This window comes from Vanellus vanellus (genome assembly GCF_965231255.1).
Source record: "Vanellus vanellus genome assembly, chromosome: 11".
Classification (NCBI taxonomy): Eukaryota; Metazoa; Chordata; class Aves; order Charadriiformes; family Charadriidae; genus Vanellus; species Vanellus vanellus.
The window spans coordinates 4,804,492-4,824,590 of NC_138916.1; the positions used below are offsets into that span (position 1 = coordinate 4,804,492).

General features: G+C 39.8%; 1 protein-coding gene across 1 annotated transcript; it reads left to right on the forward strand.

Annotated features, from left to right (window-relative positions):
* Window positions 1–1,824: 1,824 nt before the first annotated feature.
* CHRNB4 (cholinergic receptor nicotinic beta 4 subunit) lies at window positions 1,825–15,001 on the forward strand (the record flags this gene model as incomplete). The annotated part of the gene is made up of 6 exons (XM_082488755.1): window positions 1,825–1,879; window positions 6,531–6,676; window positions 8,468–8,512; window positions 8,639–8,748; window positions 11,799–12,771; window positions 14,861–15,001. The coding sequence occupies 6 exons, from the start codon at window positions 1,825–1,827 to the stop codon at window positions 14,999–15,001; spliced, it is 1,470 nt and encodes a 489-aa protein (XP_082344881.1).
* Window positions 15,002–20,099: the final 5,098 nt, after the last annotated feature.

Below are 20,099 nucleotides of genomic sequence, written 5' to 3' on the forward strand. Positions count from 1 at the left end.
CTACATAGTCCACAGAACGTTTTATCACATGAGATGTTTGCATAGCATTAAAATGCAATAAATCCACCTCTAAACCAAGTGAACCTATGTATACGTATAAAAGTTTAGTAGTTATAGGAGATCAAAGTTTTACATTTTTTAAAGTTAAACCTACTATAAAACCTGAGATATTATAACTGAGGGTATTATATTAAAAGTATATTAAACAAAATTGTTTGAGATTGCAGGTGAAGAAAGGTGAGAATGTACAAGCCACCCACCTCATGGTAGAAGGCCGTGAACTTTATTTAAAAGAACTACTGGGAATTCTCAGTGGAGGATATGGTATGGTTGACACACCTTGAGTTTTCAGAGTAAGTGAAGGCAACAGCACAAACCACTTCATCAAAGCTGACTTGTAAAAGCTTGTTTTATCCTAGTAGAAGTTCGTGCAGCGAGTGCTTTTCCATTTGTCTCACTGACTCCATCCTCTTACCTTAAAGAAATTAGTCAAAAAAAAAAAAAAATAGACTATTTAGAGGAGTTACATAGATTGCAGATAGCTCAATAACCAAAAATTTTAATAGTCTCTTAACGTATTGGCCTACCTCTGATTGCAGCTCCTTTAAAGACAATAAAGTTACAACATACTGGCCTATTTAGTGAAAATAAAGGTGGCTAAAAAGTTTAGGGAGAAGGCAAGGAGTTGTTCAACACTACACTGACAGCTTGCCTACAAACAGCAGCAGGTGACCTTCTCCAAATAACTCCAGCCAGGTAGCACCTGTGCTAGACACAGAAGTCTGGTATGCTGTGCTGGTAAATCAGGAATGCCTCCGTCTCAGCCAATGGTGTTAGACTCTTGGGAGATGAGACAAGAGCAGAACTGCATCCTGTGGCCAGCTGAAGCAGAGACTAACCTCAATATGGAGGCAAAACAGTATTTAGAAGATTAGCACTTTTTGGTTTTTTTTTTTTCTATCCAGAGACTTCAGCCTGTCCTACAGTGCTTGCGAAGGGCACATAAGATCTTTCCCCTTCCTTCTACACAAATCTTCCCATGGCAAGTCCCAAAACCACATAATACTGTATACTCTGCTGAACCCTTCAGCTGTAAAAGATGACTTCCACAGAATTTCTCTAATTTGCTCCTCTGGAGTGTCTTTATAGTTATTGCTATTTCACAACAGGCTGCTTTAGCTTTCTTTTAAAAATCCTGTCAAATGCTAATGACAACAAATTCTCTGTTTGTCTCCTGCTACTCCCCAAAAGCCTTTTGGAGTTCTGGTTTAGAGAGATCACATGTGTGGGCCTTGGAGTGGAAAAGAGCTAGCAGTAGGCAATCAATTTTTTCTCTTGACACAGAAAATGACCCTCTGCGAGGGCTCTAATTTATTGACATGTCTTTCACTAACAAGTCTTACGGCACAAAGTTATATCCAGCTCTTCCCACCCAGCTATTCCCACCCATTGCACTTATTAACCAGAAAGCCTTCTAAATGTTATCTAGTAGGAAGAATTAAGCAGTTGTGTTTTGCAGATCGTGTTCCTTAGCTTGCCCTTTCATTTCCTCTTATTCAACGTTATCACATTATGTTCCCTCTTCTTATGCGCTTTTCCTCTTCACAAAGCTCTTTAAACAGCTGCAAAGGGGGAGGGACCACTATGCTCACGAAAACTCCACTTTGCAGAATGCTTCTGCCAGGTCCTACTGTCAGTCTCTTTCCAGGCATTTAATACCTCCAAGATTCAGGTTTGCTTTTACATCTCTTCCTTGTGCATCCCTGACAACAGAGCCAGCTGTCTTAATTGAAGAACAGTAATCCACCTCTTCTTGTTACTGCCATGAGGAATACGTACACTCTCTTTCTCTTTGTAGTGGGCTCCTTTTATTTTAACGGTAAGTGATCTTTTCTTTCAGATACAGTTTGCAGAACAGCGATAGCTTTCGGCGCTAGGAGGTAGGGCTGTGATATAAGCTCTCAGACAATTTCTAACTATCACCTCAGTAGGTTGCAGACTTTAAGAGGATGCGTGAAATTGATTATTTTACTGTTGTTTCTGTCTTGCTCAGTATCAGCAAATCCACTACGATTGACATGGACAGACAGTGAGTTGGACATGAAATGACAGAACAGTAGGAGATGGCAATTATAATGACAAAATAATATCTCTTTAGATACTCCCAGGATCATCTGTGATGGGGAAAGCAGGTATTGTGTTGAGAGTGAAAAGATAAAAATGAACCATGACATGAACCATAAATAAGACAGATATCATCCCTCTATTGGCTCAAGTTCATATATTTTGCAAAGTTCATACTTCCTAATTGTTTGTTAGTATGTAAATAGTTTAAATTCAGTTGAAATATGTAAATAGATGCTAAAAAAAGGCAAATATACATTAAGAACATTTTCTTTAGTCCATCAGGATTTCTTGCATATGATTTAGCCAACACGCGCAGCCCGACAGCAGCATGATATAGTGCATTTACCATGCAAGCTTCTTCCCATGCAGAGAACCCACTGAAGTGTTCAGAGTGAAACTGGCTGAAATTGAACTGAGATAAAAATCACATCTTTTCCATGATTACCTGTTCATCCCACAGTTGTTTAGTTTCTTCAGTCACTGAAAGGCAATTTTAGAAAACACCTCCTTTGTAACAAATGAAGAGTGAGGGCCTACTTTAGATTCTTAGATTACACACTTTAAAACCCATTAGTATCTCCTTTTTATTTGCATTAATTGTGGTTTAGAAATTAAAGTAGTCTTTAAAATACAGTAAATTCACCACTACTTCCATTGGAACAATAAGCGTTCCAAATTAGCATGCATTGTTCTAAGAGGTTATATGAATCTTTTTTACTCAAGAGTATGCCGAGAAGTAACATCACAAAGTCATTTCAGAGAAGATAAGGGGATTGTCTTATTGCTGCTTCTCGCTTGCTCTTTACTAATTATGGATCAGAATGTGGTATGTCACCATTGTCCACATAAGTTATTTGTGAGAGAAGAAAGAACAAAGATGACAATATGCAACAACATATTATTTCTAAACAAATGCTATTTCAACATTTATTAAAATAATTGAAGTCAAGGAAACAGAGGAAACGCCTTATGTCAAATTTTGCAATTTTAGACAGTGATAACAGTCCACTTGCCTGTATTTGTCAGCATTGCTCCTTATTCTGTTCTGTGTAAATCACTCCAACATATTTGTCATTATACTGAAAATAAACAACGTAACACAGGATGACTAGTTATTTCATTTTATATATTTAAATTAGACCATATAAAAGGGAAAGTTTGCACAGGGGAGTGAATGAAGTCTGTCGTTTTGTTTCTTCTGCTGGAAGAATTGGAAGCACCCTGATGCAATTTTGTTTTACTGGTCATACTCCCACAGAGAAAACAAACTTACTGCAGAAAGCGTACTGCAAGTTATGTGGCAATTTGCTCTCCTTGTCATGGAGCAGATGTGTACTGTGTTCAGTGAAGCTAAAACAATTTCTGTAGCTCAGGATCCACCCCAATGGGTTTTCTCTATTACTTCTTTTAGTACACAAAAATACTCCATCCCCAAATTAGGACTGCTTCATCATTCTGGTTAAAATAATCTGTCTAAAAGCATCGGTCTACCCTCTGCAACATTTCTGGCGATTACTGCTCGTTGGAAAACCAGTTTGTGAGGGAAACTATGCACTTCCATTTCTTCCAATTCTGAGAGGAAAACAGAAGGGTTTCAAATGCACGGCTACTGACGCCATGAAATACATATAAAGATGAACTTGAATGCCTGGTAATTTTGTTCGTATTAGGTGTCATCTGGTTAATATGTAGATTGGTAATGGAAAACAGATTATAAAAAAATATACAAAAGTCACTCATTTTCACACGTTATTTACAGAGACTGGCTTTAGCAACCTTTAAGGCAGTGCACTGCTGACATCTAGTGGTATTTGACACAGGCACCTGAGTGAGATGAGAGAGTAGCCCCTTTGATCTTTATTTCTGATGGTTAAGTTATTTAAAGGTTGGAATGGGATGGCAATTTTATAAAGAATTATTCATGACAGAAACCCCTTCCCTAAGAATAGATAATATTTTTTTAAAGGGATTCATTATTTAACAAATAATTTTTTACAATTTTTACAATTAAGTTGTGGCCTGTCATTCATCTGCATAAAGTTTATTGACAGAGTCAGTACTCTGAAATCTGAGCTGTTCTCATCAGACGTGCAGAACCCACAGTATGTTTTGATTTGCAGACCAGATGACTATGATTGCTAAAACCAGGTTTCAGGGAACAGGCTTATTACAAATTCAGAATTAGCTTTCTGCAAACATTCTGCAGTTTCTACTTCTTACTCGCTGTTTAGCAAATCCCCCATATGCTAGAATATTGACAGAAAAAGATAGTAAGACCCAAACAAGAATTCACTGTCTTTGCAAGCAGCATTCAGTGACCACTGTATGAAACAAACCAAATGACAATTTATTTATATTTGAATTATAGCCATCTGGTTATGTCACTTACATATGCAACAGCGGGAATGTTTGTTAAAAAAACAAACAACAAAACCAAACCAACAGAGTAAAATAACTTCAACCAAGGTTCTCTCTTTAGCTACCACGAGGCTTCTCACCCATCCTTATAAACACAGAATGATTAATTTCTAGAGTGCAGCCCCATTTTTTCACAGTATCAAATTCAGCTTTATCTTGATTGCAATACACAAGAAAAAAAAAACCAGAATCTGGAGCTTAGCAAGGATCAGCATAGCTCTAGCTTGATAAGCCTCTGATTAGGCATGCTTACATTGGGAATAAATGTAATATTAAAATATCACATGGTACTAGGGCTTTTATAATTACTTGCAGCGAGGTCCAAAGCAAGTGTGAATCAAAAACAAACCAACCCAACAAACACAAATGTATTCATCCAAAATTGTTTTCCCGAATGGCTTGGGAAGTATTTGAGAAGCCTATTCTGACGAACAATGCTATGGTTAAGTATATGTGACAAAATTTGTGCTACCAATGCCATAGCATACGCTGGTCTTCAAAGAATTAAAAAAAGCCTGGTGTTTATCTCAACCTTTCCCCAGAGCTTGAGTAAAAGCTGTTCTTAGATGTGAAAAATCTGTTCGATGATGTTTCCTTTTATGTCTCCACTTTCTTACTGGATCAGAAACAAGAAGTTCTTCTAGTATTTTTTTAATCTGGGTGGAATTCAGAAGTGCCAAGTTTCAAGAGAAACTTGTTCCCCCTAGCAACTTACAGCCCAGTTCACGTAGAAACTAAGTACATTCCAGAAATGCATACAACCTTTGGCTGCTTATGTGATCCTGGCTTTTTGATGTCTGCCTTTCTCTGCATCTCATGGATATGCTACGACATTAAAAAAAGGAAAAAGTTAATGTACCACAAATTTAAATTACTTGCATGGGCAGTGGTTTTTACTGTGTGGAACTTCTCTGGGGAATAATGAAGCAAGTATGCTCTAGGGACACTATCCTAATTTCTGCAATATCTAGGGTTAGTTAGGTGCCCTTTCCTATGGACGACTCATTCTATCAATTGGATTAGAATCTGTTTTCATTAACACCTGTGTCCATCACTGTCAGCTGTATAACACAAGACAGAATTACTCGACATACAGCAGAATCTCTCTGGGTCAGTTCTGTTGGCAGGATGTTACCAGGACCTTAGTCATCAGTATTATTATTATGTGGTCAATAGTGGTTTCAAAAGCCCACTAGAATGGCTTTAAAAAGCACCTGCAAGAACATGGGAACAGATGCAGTTACCTCTGGGGTTGTGCCATAAGCTGTTCTGCTCCATGGGGAACGTTCAGGCTTGTTTGATGGTATCCTGCAGATAATATACTTTGCAGTCACTGAACTCCAGCTTTGACCATTTAAGATTTACAATATTTGTGTTAGACCATAAATCAGGTTTTGTTTCCACATAAAATAAGGCTTACATACTGCCTCAGGTTTTCAAATAAAATCATTCGGAAACAGAAACATGACTAGCTACCAAAGATGTCCCAAACATTAAAAAACACTTATGACTCCTGCAGCTCATCCCCTGGTTTTCCCTCCACAGACCAGTGTCTTTCAATTTGTACATATGCCTGCAACTCTGTTTCCTACGACACTAAAGAGAGAAGTCACAGCCAGACTCCCTGTGTTTGGATTGTTGAAACATTCTTCCTCTGTTATTAAGAAGGTGGTTCGCTCCCAGTTTCAATTTCTGAATGTACTCCCAAAAGTATCTACCAATTTGAACTTCACATTTTACTGTGAAAAAAACCCAAAGGGTTCTCATTTATCTGCTTTGATCCATGCTCTGTGAAAGACAGACAACTTAGCAGAACAGATACTGGTGCAAGCACCATATCCTTCTGTTCACACAAGGCTACAGTCTTTAGGAAATCAAAAGCCCTCATTATTTCATGAAGATGATCTGATGCACAGAAATTCTGTGATCCCTACATCATGTCACTTGGTGTCCCTTCTATAATCCTGTTACATGATGTTTTACAGGAAGCACCGCAGCAGACGCTGAAGAAAAGCTAATGAACCACCTACTGAGTCCTGAAAGGTACAATAAATTAATTCGACCAGCTGTCAACTCATCCCAGTTGGTATCTATAGAACTGCAGGTTTCCCTGGCACAGCTCATCAGCGTGGTAAGTTCAAGTTAGGCTATGCTTTTAATTCATTTACTACCTGCACAGCACTCTAAGTAAAAGTCATATGGGCATTACTATGCCCCTGTTATTTTCTAGTTTACATAATCATAGTTAGTAGGCAGGGTTCATACATGCGAATTACTGGTTTTATACTTCAGAATGCAGCTACAACAGGGAAATCAACCTATGCCTAAGCAATAAAGGACATCATCCAATAAAATTCCATTGATCAAAAAATCAAAATCATTCAACGGATTTCCATACAGCTACAGTAAGTTACACCAGGTCAGGATCTATCCTGGACTGGGTACACAATACAAAATCATCTTCTGTTGCTTGCACCAAAGAAATGTGGTTGAATAGTCTGAAAACAAGCTATGAAGCCAGCTCAAAATCTCATGGCATATCAAGCATATCAGCAAAGAATACTGAAATGTTGTAAAGAAAAAGACACATTAGTTCTGGCTGGAATAGTTTAACATGGTTAAAACAATCCTCACGTAAGCAACTCCTCATGTTCAATAAAAATTACTTCAACAGGTCTGAAAGACATTTCTATTCACAAGGTTACAATGTGTTTTACAATTCTTCCAAAGTACAAATACATGCCCCAGTGCCAAGGGAGATTTAGCATTAACTGCAGTGGGAACAACATCTAGCACATAAGTGGGAATAATTTCCTAAATCAGGGCTTTCAATTCTGCTGGTCTCTTCCTGGATGAAAAAGAGGATACAGATGACTGCCTCCCTGTGAGAATTTGTGTATGGGCCAGTGACTAGACTGCTTCAAACTTTAAGAGACTTATATAATTTATATTCTGAAATTCAAGAGGAAAAGAGGGAGACACTGATGGAAGATAAGGGAAACTGTACAAACAGTTGAGCTTTCATATACGCATGCAGGCTGATTTATACAGGAGATATTGTCATGTACACCAGACAACTCTGGATGAGAGCTCCCTCTCTCCTGGAGAATTCCACCTGGATGCAGACATGCCTTCTCACACAGTGCACTGCCACCACTCCCAGATTGTGGATTCTGGGCATAACAAGCAAGGTGTCTTGCCCCCCCAGGCCACAGTAATCAACAACCTAAACACAGTAGGTTAATGAACAAGGATCAAGAATGGCACACCTCAGTCCCTATCCCTTTATATCCTCAATCTTCAAGCAGAAAGCAAAATTAGGCATCTTATAGGTTCTAATAACCTCAAGCATCTTCAGGATCAGAGAATTAACTTGTTTTTCTGCAGAATTCCTCCTGACTCTTTGACCTCCTTCCTTGTCCTGTCCCTTCAGTAGAGCACCAGCCACACAGATCGGTGGCAGAGAGACTTCTTTTCTGGACTGCTTCCACGAAGCAGAGCCTGCCAGCTGAGAGCTTACATGGCAAACCGTACATAAACCTCAAACAAGTTAATCCAGGCCTTCCTGGTGGTCAAATGTGCCTTCTGTTTCAAATCAAATCCACAGCATGGGGGAAGGGGGGGGAGGAAGTCAGCTCAGCTGGGTGGTGGTAATTGTTCCCAAATGGCCACACTCATTCCGGTCACAACTGGCGTTGTTAAAAGCCACTTGGAACTCTTCGTTCGTGGGGTTACTAATTATCATCAGTATGTGCACAAGACTGGCCATCTTACCAGCAGAGAAATGCCTGTCTTGCAATACACTAGACAAAATCATGCTGCGCAGTTGGAAATATCCTCAAAAGCCCACTGAATAAATCTTATTACTGCAATAAAGTGAAACATTTTAGAGGACAACTTTTCTCTCTCTTTTTCCCTGCAGAATGAACGGGAGCAGATCATGACTACAAACGTCTGGCTGAACCAGGTAACCAAACCCACAGAGGCATGCTCTGGCAAACCACAAATGTGACTGCTTTCACTCCATCACAGTGATTGTTTTGCTAGTGCTGGTCTGGATACTCCCATCACTACTGTACAATTCTTCTCTTAGGAGTGGATTGATTATCGTCTGGCTTGGAAGCCCTCTGACTATGAAGGAATAAATAAGCTGAGAATACCTGCAAAACACATCTGGTTGCCAGACATTGTGCTTTACAATAAGTAAGTAAAACTTATGTAGTTTATGCAGACAGTGAACGAAATTTTAACCATGTATCAAGAAACAAGCATCAGAACCGATGAAGTAGGTCTGATAAAATTCCAAACCTGAATTTGGTAACCTTTAGCCGGTATCAAGTGTATCTGCTTGGGGTACTGGTCTCAAAGACAATTTTAGTAAAATCAGGGCTCTGGCTAAAGAAATTCCAGCAGACCTGGAGCACGAGTGCAGCGTGAGCTGTTACAACACCAGAGGATCTGTGATAAGGCTCACAATTGAGACACAGATCTATATCAAACTAGGCTATATGGAAACCATGAATTGTAGGTACAAGCACAGCCGCACACTGGTCATGTTTGCAAGAAGAAAAGACACCTAAAATTCTATCTGACATCTTAGATCCGAGTTACATTTTTGTCTCCTACTTCTTCCCCCTCTCCCTTTGACCACAGACTCCAAGACATAAATCTGTTACAAAGTTCACATGTACCAGAACTCCATGAGTTAACATTCATTTACAAAAACAAGTTATGTCCTATTTTCATAAAGCATTAAAAAAATCAGTTATAAGAATACATAACAAAATTGTCAATGTTTGACACAGTTGCTTTAAAGTACTGAGAAAAATAAAAGCTTGGTGCTAGACCATACATCAGTTCCTTCAAACAAACAGCAAACTGCCAATTTTGTTTTGGGTTTTTTTGTTTTGTTTTTAAGTCTCTAGCAAAGTTCTGAAGTGGATGATATCCAGTCTTTGGAAAAAAAAATAATCAAAACTTATAATATACTTTCATGATACTTTGAAAAGCAATGAATTCACGAACACAGGGCAGTTTATGAACGTATACAGATGGGAAACCTAGGAAGTTTATATATAACTGAGTTAAGTCCCTGGAATCCTACTACTGGAAATCAGATTTGAGAAATACTTAAAACTATTGTATTAGTCACAAAATAATTCAGCCAGTGGATTAGGATGTACTCTGCCTGGTCAAATCTTGTTCTCGTAAATTGCCCCCCACCCTCTGCTTCTTTCCCTTACTCCCCTAATGATACCATTTAATGGATTCTAAGAATGGAAAGAAAGTTTTAAAAGGCTTCTTAAGTGTACAGGGAACAAGTTTTTAGCCTCACCATACTGGATAAGAATCTAATATGTACATCCATTATTACAAAGCTTCAAATTAAAATTTTAGATAAAGGACAACCCCCTGAAACAACCCCTGCTGCTGAAGAGGCATCAGTCAGTTCAAGAAGGTGCTAAAGAAAACACAAAGAGCATCCCATGCCCCACAGCTCTGTCCATACACAGGTTGCACAAAGGACTGCAGAGAGCACTGAGACAGCACCGGGGCAGCACAGCCTTTGTCCCACAGCTGTGACAGGGGCAGCCCGCAGAAGAACCTACATATTCTCAGCCCAGGAGTCTACCCAGTACATTGTATGGTGTAAGGGTAAATCTAATGTGAGAAATAAGATACGATTTTTTTACAAACAAAATAGCAATTTTACTGGCAGTGAACTAATGACCCTTGTATGCTATAGCTACTCACTTCTGCATCTGGTTGTTTCACTGCGTAGGTGAACTAGCTACATGGCTCTGAGCTCAGTGCCAGGCACCAGCGTTTGCAACGTGAGGCCTTTCCAGAGCCAAATGTAACTGATCTGGAGAACAGCTACACATCTGCCAAGCCTTGGATCCCTGTACCACTCCATTGCTTAGAGAAAAAAAATCAACCTTAGCACTGAAATAGCTCTATTTTCCATTATATCTTGTCAACAAACAAGTGATTCATTAGACTTCTTAACTATTAAGGAACCCGTTTCCACTCAAATAAAAGGGTGCTACTTAACTGTAGTCAGTTGAACTTCATTTGTTTACACTTGCAGTAAGTTTGGTCTTATATTTTTGCAGATAACATAATATCCTTAGGTTATGTGTATTTCTTTACATAGATATTTGTTTATCAAAAGGAAGGCATGCGGGATACACCTAGTCCAGACTCTTCTTTGCAGTCTAACAAAATGACTAACCCAGTTTTTAATAAAAGCAAGTGATCGACATAGGAACAAACCTTGGAGTTTCCTCACCTGTCAAGAAAGACAGTCACTAATAGTTGTACCTTCCTACTGTTACACTTTCCTTTAGTAGCCTGACTGAGTTTGAAAGGTGTTGCATAGCACACTTGAGAAGATGCAGTGAGTATGCTCAGAAACACAAAATTTTGGTAATATTTATCAGCAGTTGACCAATTCACATTTCTACCTCAGGATACTTCATAGGTTAAACAGCCCCAAGTTGTTTGCCCAGAAATATTGGACAGAAGATGTTGACTACTGACTGATAGTGATCTTCCCCTAAATTAAAGGGCCCACCATAACATAGAAGACTCTCCTGGTGAAAGTTCGGTAGCTGGCAGAGATACAATGCCAAGATTATTTGGGGGCACTAAGAACACTGTATCTTGTCTTTTCTGTTTTGTAATAAGTAAACATTAACTGGAGTGACACGATAAATTATAAACCATATAATTACATTTCCTCTGCCTACCCTCTCCCTGCATTTCTAACTAACACCGCTCATCCTTATTTCTTCATCTAAGTCATTTAGGAGTGTTGTTGTGTTTAGCAGTGCCTGTGTTCCAGATCAAAGGTACCTCCATCTTCATGCTGGATGATCTCATTTTTACTCAGCCTTTATACATGTAGTAAGCCTTCATTACTTTAACAAACATGTACAAAATACTTTGAGTTCTTTGGAAAAAATAGAGATGCATATTTATTATTTAATAATAATTTTATAAAATATTTTTGGTAATTATTGGGTCACATACCAATTCTCTGATTGGAAGAAAAGCATACATTAATCTCCCTGTCAAGTTATAGCTCCCTATAACATAGATTTCAAAATCAAAATATTGCTCAACTTTGATTCTAGAAACAACTGAGGCCCACAAGACCAAGAATGTCAGAGCTCTTCTGTTTTGAACTATGTTTTTCCTCTTAATACTTTATTATCTTCTCTCCTTTTTCTTTCCTCTTGTTTCATTAGTGCGGATGGCACATATGAAGTTTCGCTATACACAAATGCAATTGTAAAGAATAATGGAAGCATTCGCTGGTTGCCACCAGCTATTTACAAGAGTGCCTGCAAGATTGAAGTCAAGCATTTCCCATTTGACCAACAAAATTGCACACTAAAGTTCCGGTCTTGGACATATGATCATACAGAAATTGATATGGTGCTTAAAACTTCCATGGCGAGCATGGACGACTTTACACCAAGTGGAGAGTGGGACATTGTAGCACTCCCAGGAAGAAGGACTGTAAATCCTTTGGACCCCAACTATGTCGATGTGACATATGACTTCATTATTAAAAGGAAACCTCTTTTTTATACCATCAATCTTATCATTCCCTGCGTGCTAATTACATCCTTAGCCATCTTGGTGTTCTACTTGCCTTCAGACTGTGGTGAAAAAATGACTTTATGTATATCTGTGTTGCTTGCCTTGACTGTGTTCTTGCTGCTGATCTCCAAAATTGTCCCTCCAACATCTCTAGATGTTCCACTGATTGGGAAGTATCTCATGTTTACAATGGTTCTAGTGACCTTCTCAATAGTTACCAGTGTCTGTGTACTCAATGTCCACCACAGATCTCCAAGTACTCACACCATGCCCCCTTGGGTAAAGCTGGTTTTCCTTGAAAGACTCCCAGCCTATCTGTTCATGAAGCGTCCAGAAAATAATTCTCCACGGCAAAAGCTGTGCAACTGCAAAAAGACAAAAGCAGAGAATCCTTGTACGGACTCAGCTGACTTCTACAAGAACTCTACCTACTTTTTGAATACAGCCTCTGCCAAAAAATATGATATGAAAATCACTGAGACTCTTGACAATGTCAGCAGTCATCGAGATTTTAGGTTAAGAACAGGCACGAAATTTTCTCCGGAAGTCCAAGAAGCAATTGATGGAGTCAGTTTTATAGCAGAGCACATGAAAAGTGATGACAACGACCAGAGTGTAAGTGAAAATGAGAAATCATCCCGGTCTTTCCAAACTTCATCTCCTGTCCTCCTCTGTAACACACTGTTCTTCAGAAAGGCCATTTTAAGTTTCTAGCTATTCTAAAGTTTTTAGAGAGATTCTAGCTATAGCTTATAAGAGGAAATAATTTTTGCCTTTAAAAGAGCTTAATGAATAGCAATTTGGTAATTGCCAATACTCACCTGGACTGTAACATGGCTATTTCTACAAAGAGAGAATGTTGATTGCCCAGTAAGTCAGGAAATGTCCTTGAAAAAGATGTGTTGTCACATTCAAGTAGTGTTTGGCAGGGTTAAAAAATAATATTCAGTTTCAGGTCAGAAAAAGAATATTTTTCCCCATTGTATTCAGTGAGACTGTGATTCAACCCATGGCCAGGCCATGTTAACCAGAAACAATCTATCTGCAGCTCAAGCATTATGTACCTAACTGGGCATAGGAGAAGGATTCAGCAAAATTGGTAAAATGCCTTTGCAAACACCCACCCCGGGCTAAGATATCTGTCCATATATGGCAAACACATTGGGTAGGATCAAAATCCTAATGCCAGCAGACCTGACACTTCTTTCATTTGAGTTAAATCAGACCTGTTATTTGCTATGAGAAATACTTTATCCAGGACATGTTTAAGCAGTGCTGCTGCTGCCCTGTTCACTTGCTCTACTCACATGCTACTAGCTAGCACAGTAAAGCTGATATAAAGACACTGTGAATAATGCTTGGAAAAACTCCGACGGTTCAGAGCTTTGTTTAGACAAGCACCCATGGCTAGGAAAATCATCCTCATGCCTACCAGTGCCCTCTCTCCAACCCACATCTCAGACAGACTCTAGGTTCTCGATCCCTGTTGTGCTCTTCCTCCCTCAGCCAAGCAGATTAAATAAAGTCTGGTTTCTGATCTTGCAGAAGTCCCTTGAGGAGCATGCTGCTGAGTAGTTCATGTTTTCTATTAACTGAAATTACTGTCAATATAAATAAAGAAGATCAGCTATTAACATTAGACATGAGCTTGTAAACATTGAAACTGACTGAATAGAAGCAGACTGCACAGAGCAGAAAAAAGTTTTCTAATAGCTTAGAAATTCTTGCAAGAATGTATTGCACACTAAAGGATCTACAAAGCTTCCATTTGATATTAAGAAAATTTTCAAGGGTATTTTATACATTAAAGACTAATTGAATGGTTTTCACACATGGTCCTCTGATACTGCATATCACTGTTTTCTAGATTCATAATTTTAATCTCTGCTTTCTTCCTTCCTTATCATGATCTGATAACTACAGTTCAATGTACATTTACTATAGTCTGATTTCAGAAGTGCACAATTCCCATTAGCAACTGTGGAAATTAAAAGCGTGCACTGAAGGAAAAATATGTAATGTTCTAATATAAGACATGAGATAACTGACAAGCATGGCAAAGTCATTGAGGTAAGGGTGTCCCGTGTGTAACTAGACTCAATGAGAGAGGACAAAATAATCATTCTTGGGATGCAAATGAAGACTGATACAGTCCCCTTTTACAATAATAGCCTGATAGTCACTTCGGTTTGAGAACAGAATCTAAGGCTTGTCCCATGACTTTCACAGACAACATATGCAAGGCAACAAGGGATTTTAATAAAAGCAAGAGTATTAATATGCATTAAAACCCATGATTAAGATGACTGCTGATAAGAAAAGAATTCTTAAGCTAACCTTGTTTAACAGCAGTAAACACCATTTATTTTTGCCCACTGAGATTAATAGCATCTGCAAACTAAAATCAAAGAAAAAAATTCCTTAATTGGATTACACTGTGGGTCCTTCCGGACTGGCTTCTGCCAGGCGGCCATGCTCAGTACCTGATGCATCAAAGACACGTAAGGAATATTTATGGTATTTTTCTCCACTAACCAGAACGGTTGTAGGAGAAAAACCCCTTCCCAAAGCTAACATCAGTTTATTCCCTGAAACTTGACATTTGTTTCCTTTTATTTTCATAAACAAAACCTCAGCATTAGCAAGACGAAGAGCAAAAGAATATGACAAATTGCTAATATCTTTAATTGGCTTTTTCTTCCAGGTCATTGAAGATTGGAAGTATGTTGCCATGGTAGTGGACAGGCTGTTTCTCTGGATATTCGTCCTTGTTTGTGTCCTGGGGACTGTTGGATTATTTCTGCAGCCACTTTTTCAAAACCACAATGCTGCCATGAACCCTTAGTTGTCATTTAAAATTGTCAATACTTACATAGATGTTGGGTCTCATTCTGCTCTCAGTTTCCCTCTGTTAAGTCCCCAGAGATACCAACTGAGTTGCTCTTACATCAGATTTAGAGTAGGGAAATGGAAAGTAGAACTTGAATTACTGTGATAAGGAAAAAAACCCAACAAAACAAACAGAAAACTATTATTTTTTTCCAATGAGTTCAGTACTTCTGGTAATATCTTGGCCCTTTTTTCAATTATTTGAAGTCTGAACATTACAGAGAAAGGCATTTACCATACAATATGCCATCCTAGCTTACAAGGATTATTATCTAAAAAGTATTTTACATACAGTGCCTCAGGAAAGACTTTTTCTTTCCTTAGAATACTGCAATTTCCCTGTTACAAAGAAGGTATTGCTATGACATTTATTTCCTTCAAATGCATCAAAACTATTTGTGTCTGATTTATAAAGAACTTTACAGGTGGAATCACTGTTTAGCTGTTTGAGTATGATATTTAAAATTGAACTGAGAAACAGAGACATACTTCTGAGGTAATCACTAACAGGTTTCTCACCTTGCCATCTCTGATAGCTGATTGATCAAGAGAGGCCAAATTAATATCTGATAAACAAGCATTTATATACTCTGTTCAATGATGAAATATAAATAAAAGGCAAAATTTTCCTTTATATAGATTTAGTCCTGAAATGTTCCTGCAACTTTCACAGTTCATGCAACTGGGGTTTACATACACTTTCACGAATCCAAGAGCACAGGAAAGCATCCCAAGAAGACAACTGTGAAAGGCAGCACGAATGAAGAGGAGACACCTGAGAACAAACAGACCTGCATATATTGCTGGGAGATTTTAATGTAGATTTAAGTATAATCCTCAACAAATTATCTATGAAAGCACATAATGCATGTACAGTCTTAAAGTCTTTGGCAAAGGACAGATCAAGGCCCTATATACCTGTCACAGGACAATCCCATCACACTTTGTTCCAGGTAGTTTGTAACCTGCAAAAAGAGAAGCTGGCTCCTGGTATTTTTCAAGCTAAACCAACCTCAGCTTTTCCTTGGGGTGCTGTCAGGACACATGACAAATTTACTACCATTGACAGCCACAACTAATGACTGGTGAACAAACTGTTAAAATCCACTACTATTTATGAAGGAGACCTTAGGGTCCCCTGTACCAGGGAAGGATTAGCTGACACCTAAACCCATGCTCTTCAACAAGCCACAAATGAAGTCATCTCCAGCTCTATTTACCCGCATCAGAGCTAAGCTACATCCCTACCTTGATCACCGTTCCCAGGCAGCTCCAGATAACTACATAAATTTAGACATGCGAAAACAGCTACACCAACACTTTTCCAATCATTCAGAGCAACTCTGGGACCTTTGCTGATTCCTGTGTTCACTCCCTCCCTGCCCATGCGCTGAACTCCGCAGCATTGCTGCAACACACACCCACACCCCTGAGCACCGAAAGGGCTCCCCTAGGAGCCTGAGCACTGCAGCATGGCCTGGTGTGCGGCAGCCTAGGAAAGGTACAATGAAAAAGCATTAAAAGTGAGGTGGGTGAGGCTATGTGAGCAGCAGCATCTCCCTTGGGTTGTATGCTAGAAGAAGGAATGGTTGTAACACCGTCATCCTCCCTTCCATTCCCCTTCCTCTATGCACTGTAACTGTGTCCATCGCTAAAGACAGGGCAAGAAGGTGAAGGATGACTGTAGGACAGCCCTACTAGTGCAGGTGTGCCCTATGACCATAGAAGCTGCCACAACCTCCTCTCCCAGAGGGTGGCAATGCTCTGGTCATCTCCCCAAACATTAACCGTTCTGGACATTTCCCATGGTGACTGGTGGGCGGTGTAAAGTTTAAATGGGTCAAACCTGCTTTCCTCGCCTCAAATGTCTTCCTTTGCTTCTCAAAACTAGAGAGCAGAGCTATTTCTCTGCGGGCAACTGAAACAACAGCTGTGAGATGAGGTGGGGCACAGGCAGCCCCACAGGAGCAGAAGGGTGCCTCCACCCATGCAGGGAGAAGCTCATCTCATATGCCAAGAGCTGACATGGCACAGAACATCACAAGCACAGGTGCACACACTGCCCCAGCTGCTGAGCAGCTTTTTCTGCTTAGACAGAAGCCAGGGGGAAGCCAGAGCAGCTGCCAGCACTGCGCAGGCAGGTGAAGTCCCTATAAATCCCATAATAACCCTGAACAGTGAATCTGAAAGAGGCAGCACAGACCTCAGCACAGACTTAAACGCTCTTCTGAGCTACTACACACTCCTGCATAACAGAATGGAGAGGGACTCACCCAGCCAAGCAATCAAGGATGCAGCAAGTCAGCCGTGGACCCTGCACTCCACCCGGCTGACACTGGACCTGCGCAGAGCAGAGACCCCTCTCTCTGAGCCTTTCACCCATCACCAACAGCAGTTTTGCCTCTGTCCTGCTCTCACCCTCCTACCAATCATTACTCCTCTCCCCGATCCCTTCTTCTTCTTATCTTCCTGCTCACTGCCTGAATGCAACCGAAATGAGGCTTCCAGTACTCCCATCTCATATCTGGCCTTATCTTTATGAGCAGTAATGACTGATAACGCTTGGCTCCCTAACTGCAGCCTTCAGCTGAATTATCCCCAGCATAGCCAAAAGTTTTAGAAAGGACTTGACAGCTCAGCTAGCAGCTAACACAGAGCACAGGCAGACAGAGGCCTCAGACTTGACAAACCCAGAAAAAGCTTTCAAAAAGCACATCCCTGGCCCCAGGGAGTTCCCTGCAGAACTAGAGCTCCTCATCTAAGAAATGGTGGGCTCTGGTGCTTTCCATACACTGTGGCCACCTTACTCCTTTTTTAATCACGAGTGAAGCAATATACTCTTCCTTAGTTATGCTCTTGAAAACCACAACTGTATTTTTTTAAATTTTCCAGAAATAATTCAATCCATAGCAAACTTCAGAATGGAAAGTTTCACCCAAAGTCCTAAAATTTTGAAAAATCTGACCTCCTAAAACTGTGGTTTCAAAATGGGAAATGCTATTTTTGCCTAACTCTCAGCAGCTCCACCTACATGATACATAGAACTGTTCCCAGTTTAACTTGTCAAAGAATTTAAGGGGTTTCTGCTTTGATTTTTTTTTGCAAAATTTCAAAAATAAAAGATTTCTGGAGAAAATTAAAATTATTACATTAAAAATGACAAAAAAATGATGTTAAAAATGTCATCTTGCAGGCTAACAGGAATGTGATAAGGTCCCAGTTCATCAAACAAAATAAACTTCAACATTTCTACTTTTCAGGTTTTTTTACAGTAATGCTTTTCATTAAAAAAAGAAGCAAAGTGATCATTCAAAATGTATTTTTCACTAATACTGTTTTTTCAATGGCAGTGTGCAACCAGCCTTTGCTTCCATACTAGTGAGGAAAAGCATCTTTTGGCTCCCTCCCCATTCCCTACCATCACCATACCCTCTAACCCTGACCAATCCTGTCTTCCATCAGAACACGTAGAAGCACAAACACCACCACACACATGTACCGTCTGCCTCCAGGTGGATTTATTTGGGACTGTTTCTGCACCCCTGCAGCCACAGCAAACTAGAAATACCAGCAGTGCTCCATTTTTATAGAGGCACCATCAATACCTCAGACAAAGGTGGGAAAGATTCTTTTCCTCATCACCTGAGTTGATTAAGATTTGATCTTAACAAATCTTAACAAAGAAAAACACCACTAAAATTGGCATGTTCATTAAAAAGCAAGGGCTATGTAAGTTGTTCCTGTAGAGCTTCTTGGGTAGATAGCTTCCCCCTACCCATACAAATTCTTCTTCTATGTAGTTCTGCAATGCAGTCATGGTGATGTGTTCTTATCATATCACTCTCCTTAGCCATAAAAATAATCCTGAGCTGATTTCACCAGGAGCTCCAGCATGTGATGTTAGAAACAAAATATCTGTGCATACAAACACCACAGAAAATTTCAGTAACTTGGAAAATTAAGCTAAAATACCTGTATCTCTTGATGTAATGGCTCTTTGCTGCCTCTGTGCATCAGATGTTTCCAAATTATTCAGGCTTAAGCACCCACTTTTGGGAAACAGGAGTTATGACCTGATCTTTGAAGCTTTAGCTCATTTCTAGCTGGGACCAAAAAGAAACAAACAAAAATCTCAGTTATAATGCTACTTATACATGGAAACCAAGAAGGCAGAAAGGGAAAACATCTAGTCTCAAAGCCCTGGAAAGGCAAAAATATCCACAAAGGGTTAAGCTTTTCCAGAGGACTTGACCAAGCAGCCGAGTTGTCTGGAAAAAAGAAATAAAATCAAATGGACAGTAAAGCCTATTTCCTCCAAGCTAATAGAATTACAGAAATTATCATAAGAGCATGTGTCTGGGGATGGAGTGAATGATGCTCAGAGAGACAGGGCTAACAGCACAAACAAGCTCTGTGCCAAGAGCAGCTGAGCTGAACCCAATCTGATGTTCTTTCTCCCAGCACTACCTCTTAACACAGGCCAAACAGGGTCATTGTTTATCCTTACCTAACAGCAGGGAGTGAAGCACCTATTGGGTGCAGCCTCCTGTCCCACAGGTCTTCCCCTTCATCATTGCCAAAAACAAGTGTGGAATCCCACATTTATCTCTCTCCCTCTCCTCCCTCCACACAGACTGCCCAAATGAGTGCAACCACTGCATGCGTGAGCCTTGCATCACCTGGTCATTCAAGGGGGGGCAAGAAGTGACATATAAGTTAACAAGGAAGCTGACAGGCACCTGGGGAATAAGCCACTTTGCAAATCATGATTCTGTGATTGAACTTCAAAAACAATTGCCCATCTCCCCCTTCTCCTTTCCCTTGAACAATAAGGTTTTGTGGGATCAAGCTGGATCTTGTGCTTTTATTCCCCTTCCCAAATTCCACCTTTCTAACCCATGAAAGTAGGAATGGTCCAAAGACAGTTATTCTCAAGAGCTTTGTTTAAGTTTGGTCTCCAACTCAAACCCCTGGCTCTTGCCAGATCCCAGCTGCTATGTATGTCGCTCTGGGCTTAGATCCTGGCAACAGTTGTACATGCCTTCAATTACTCC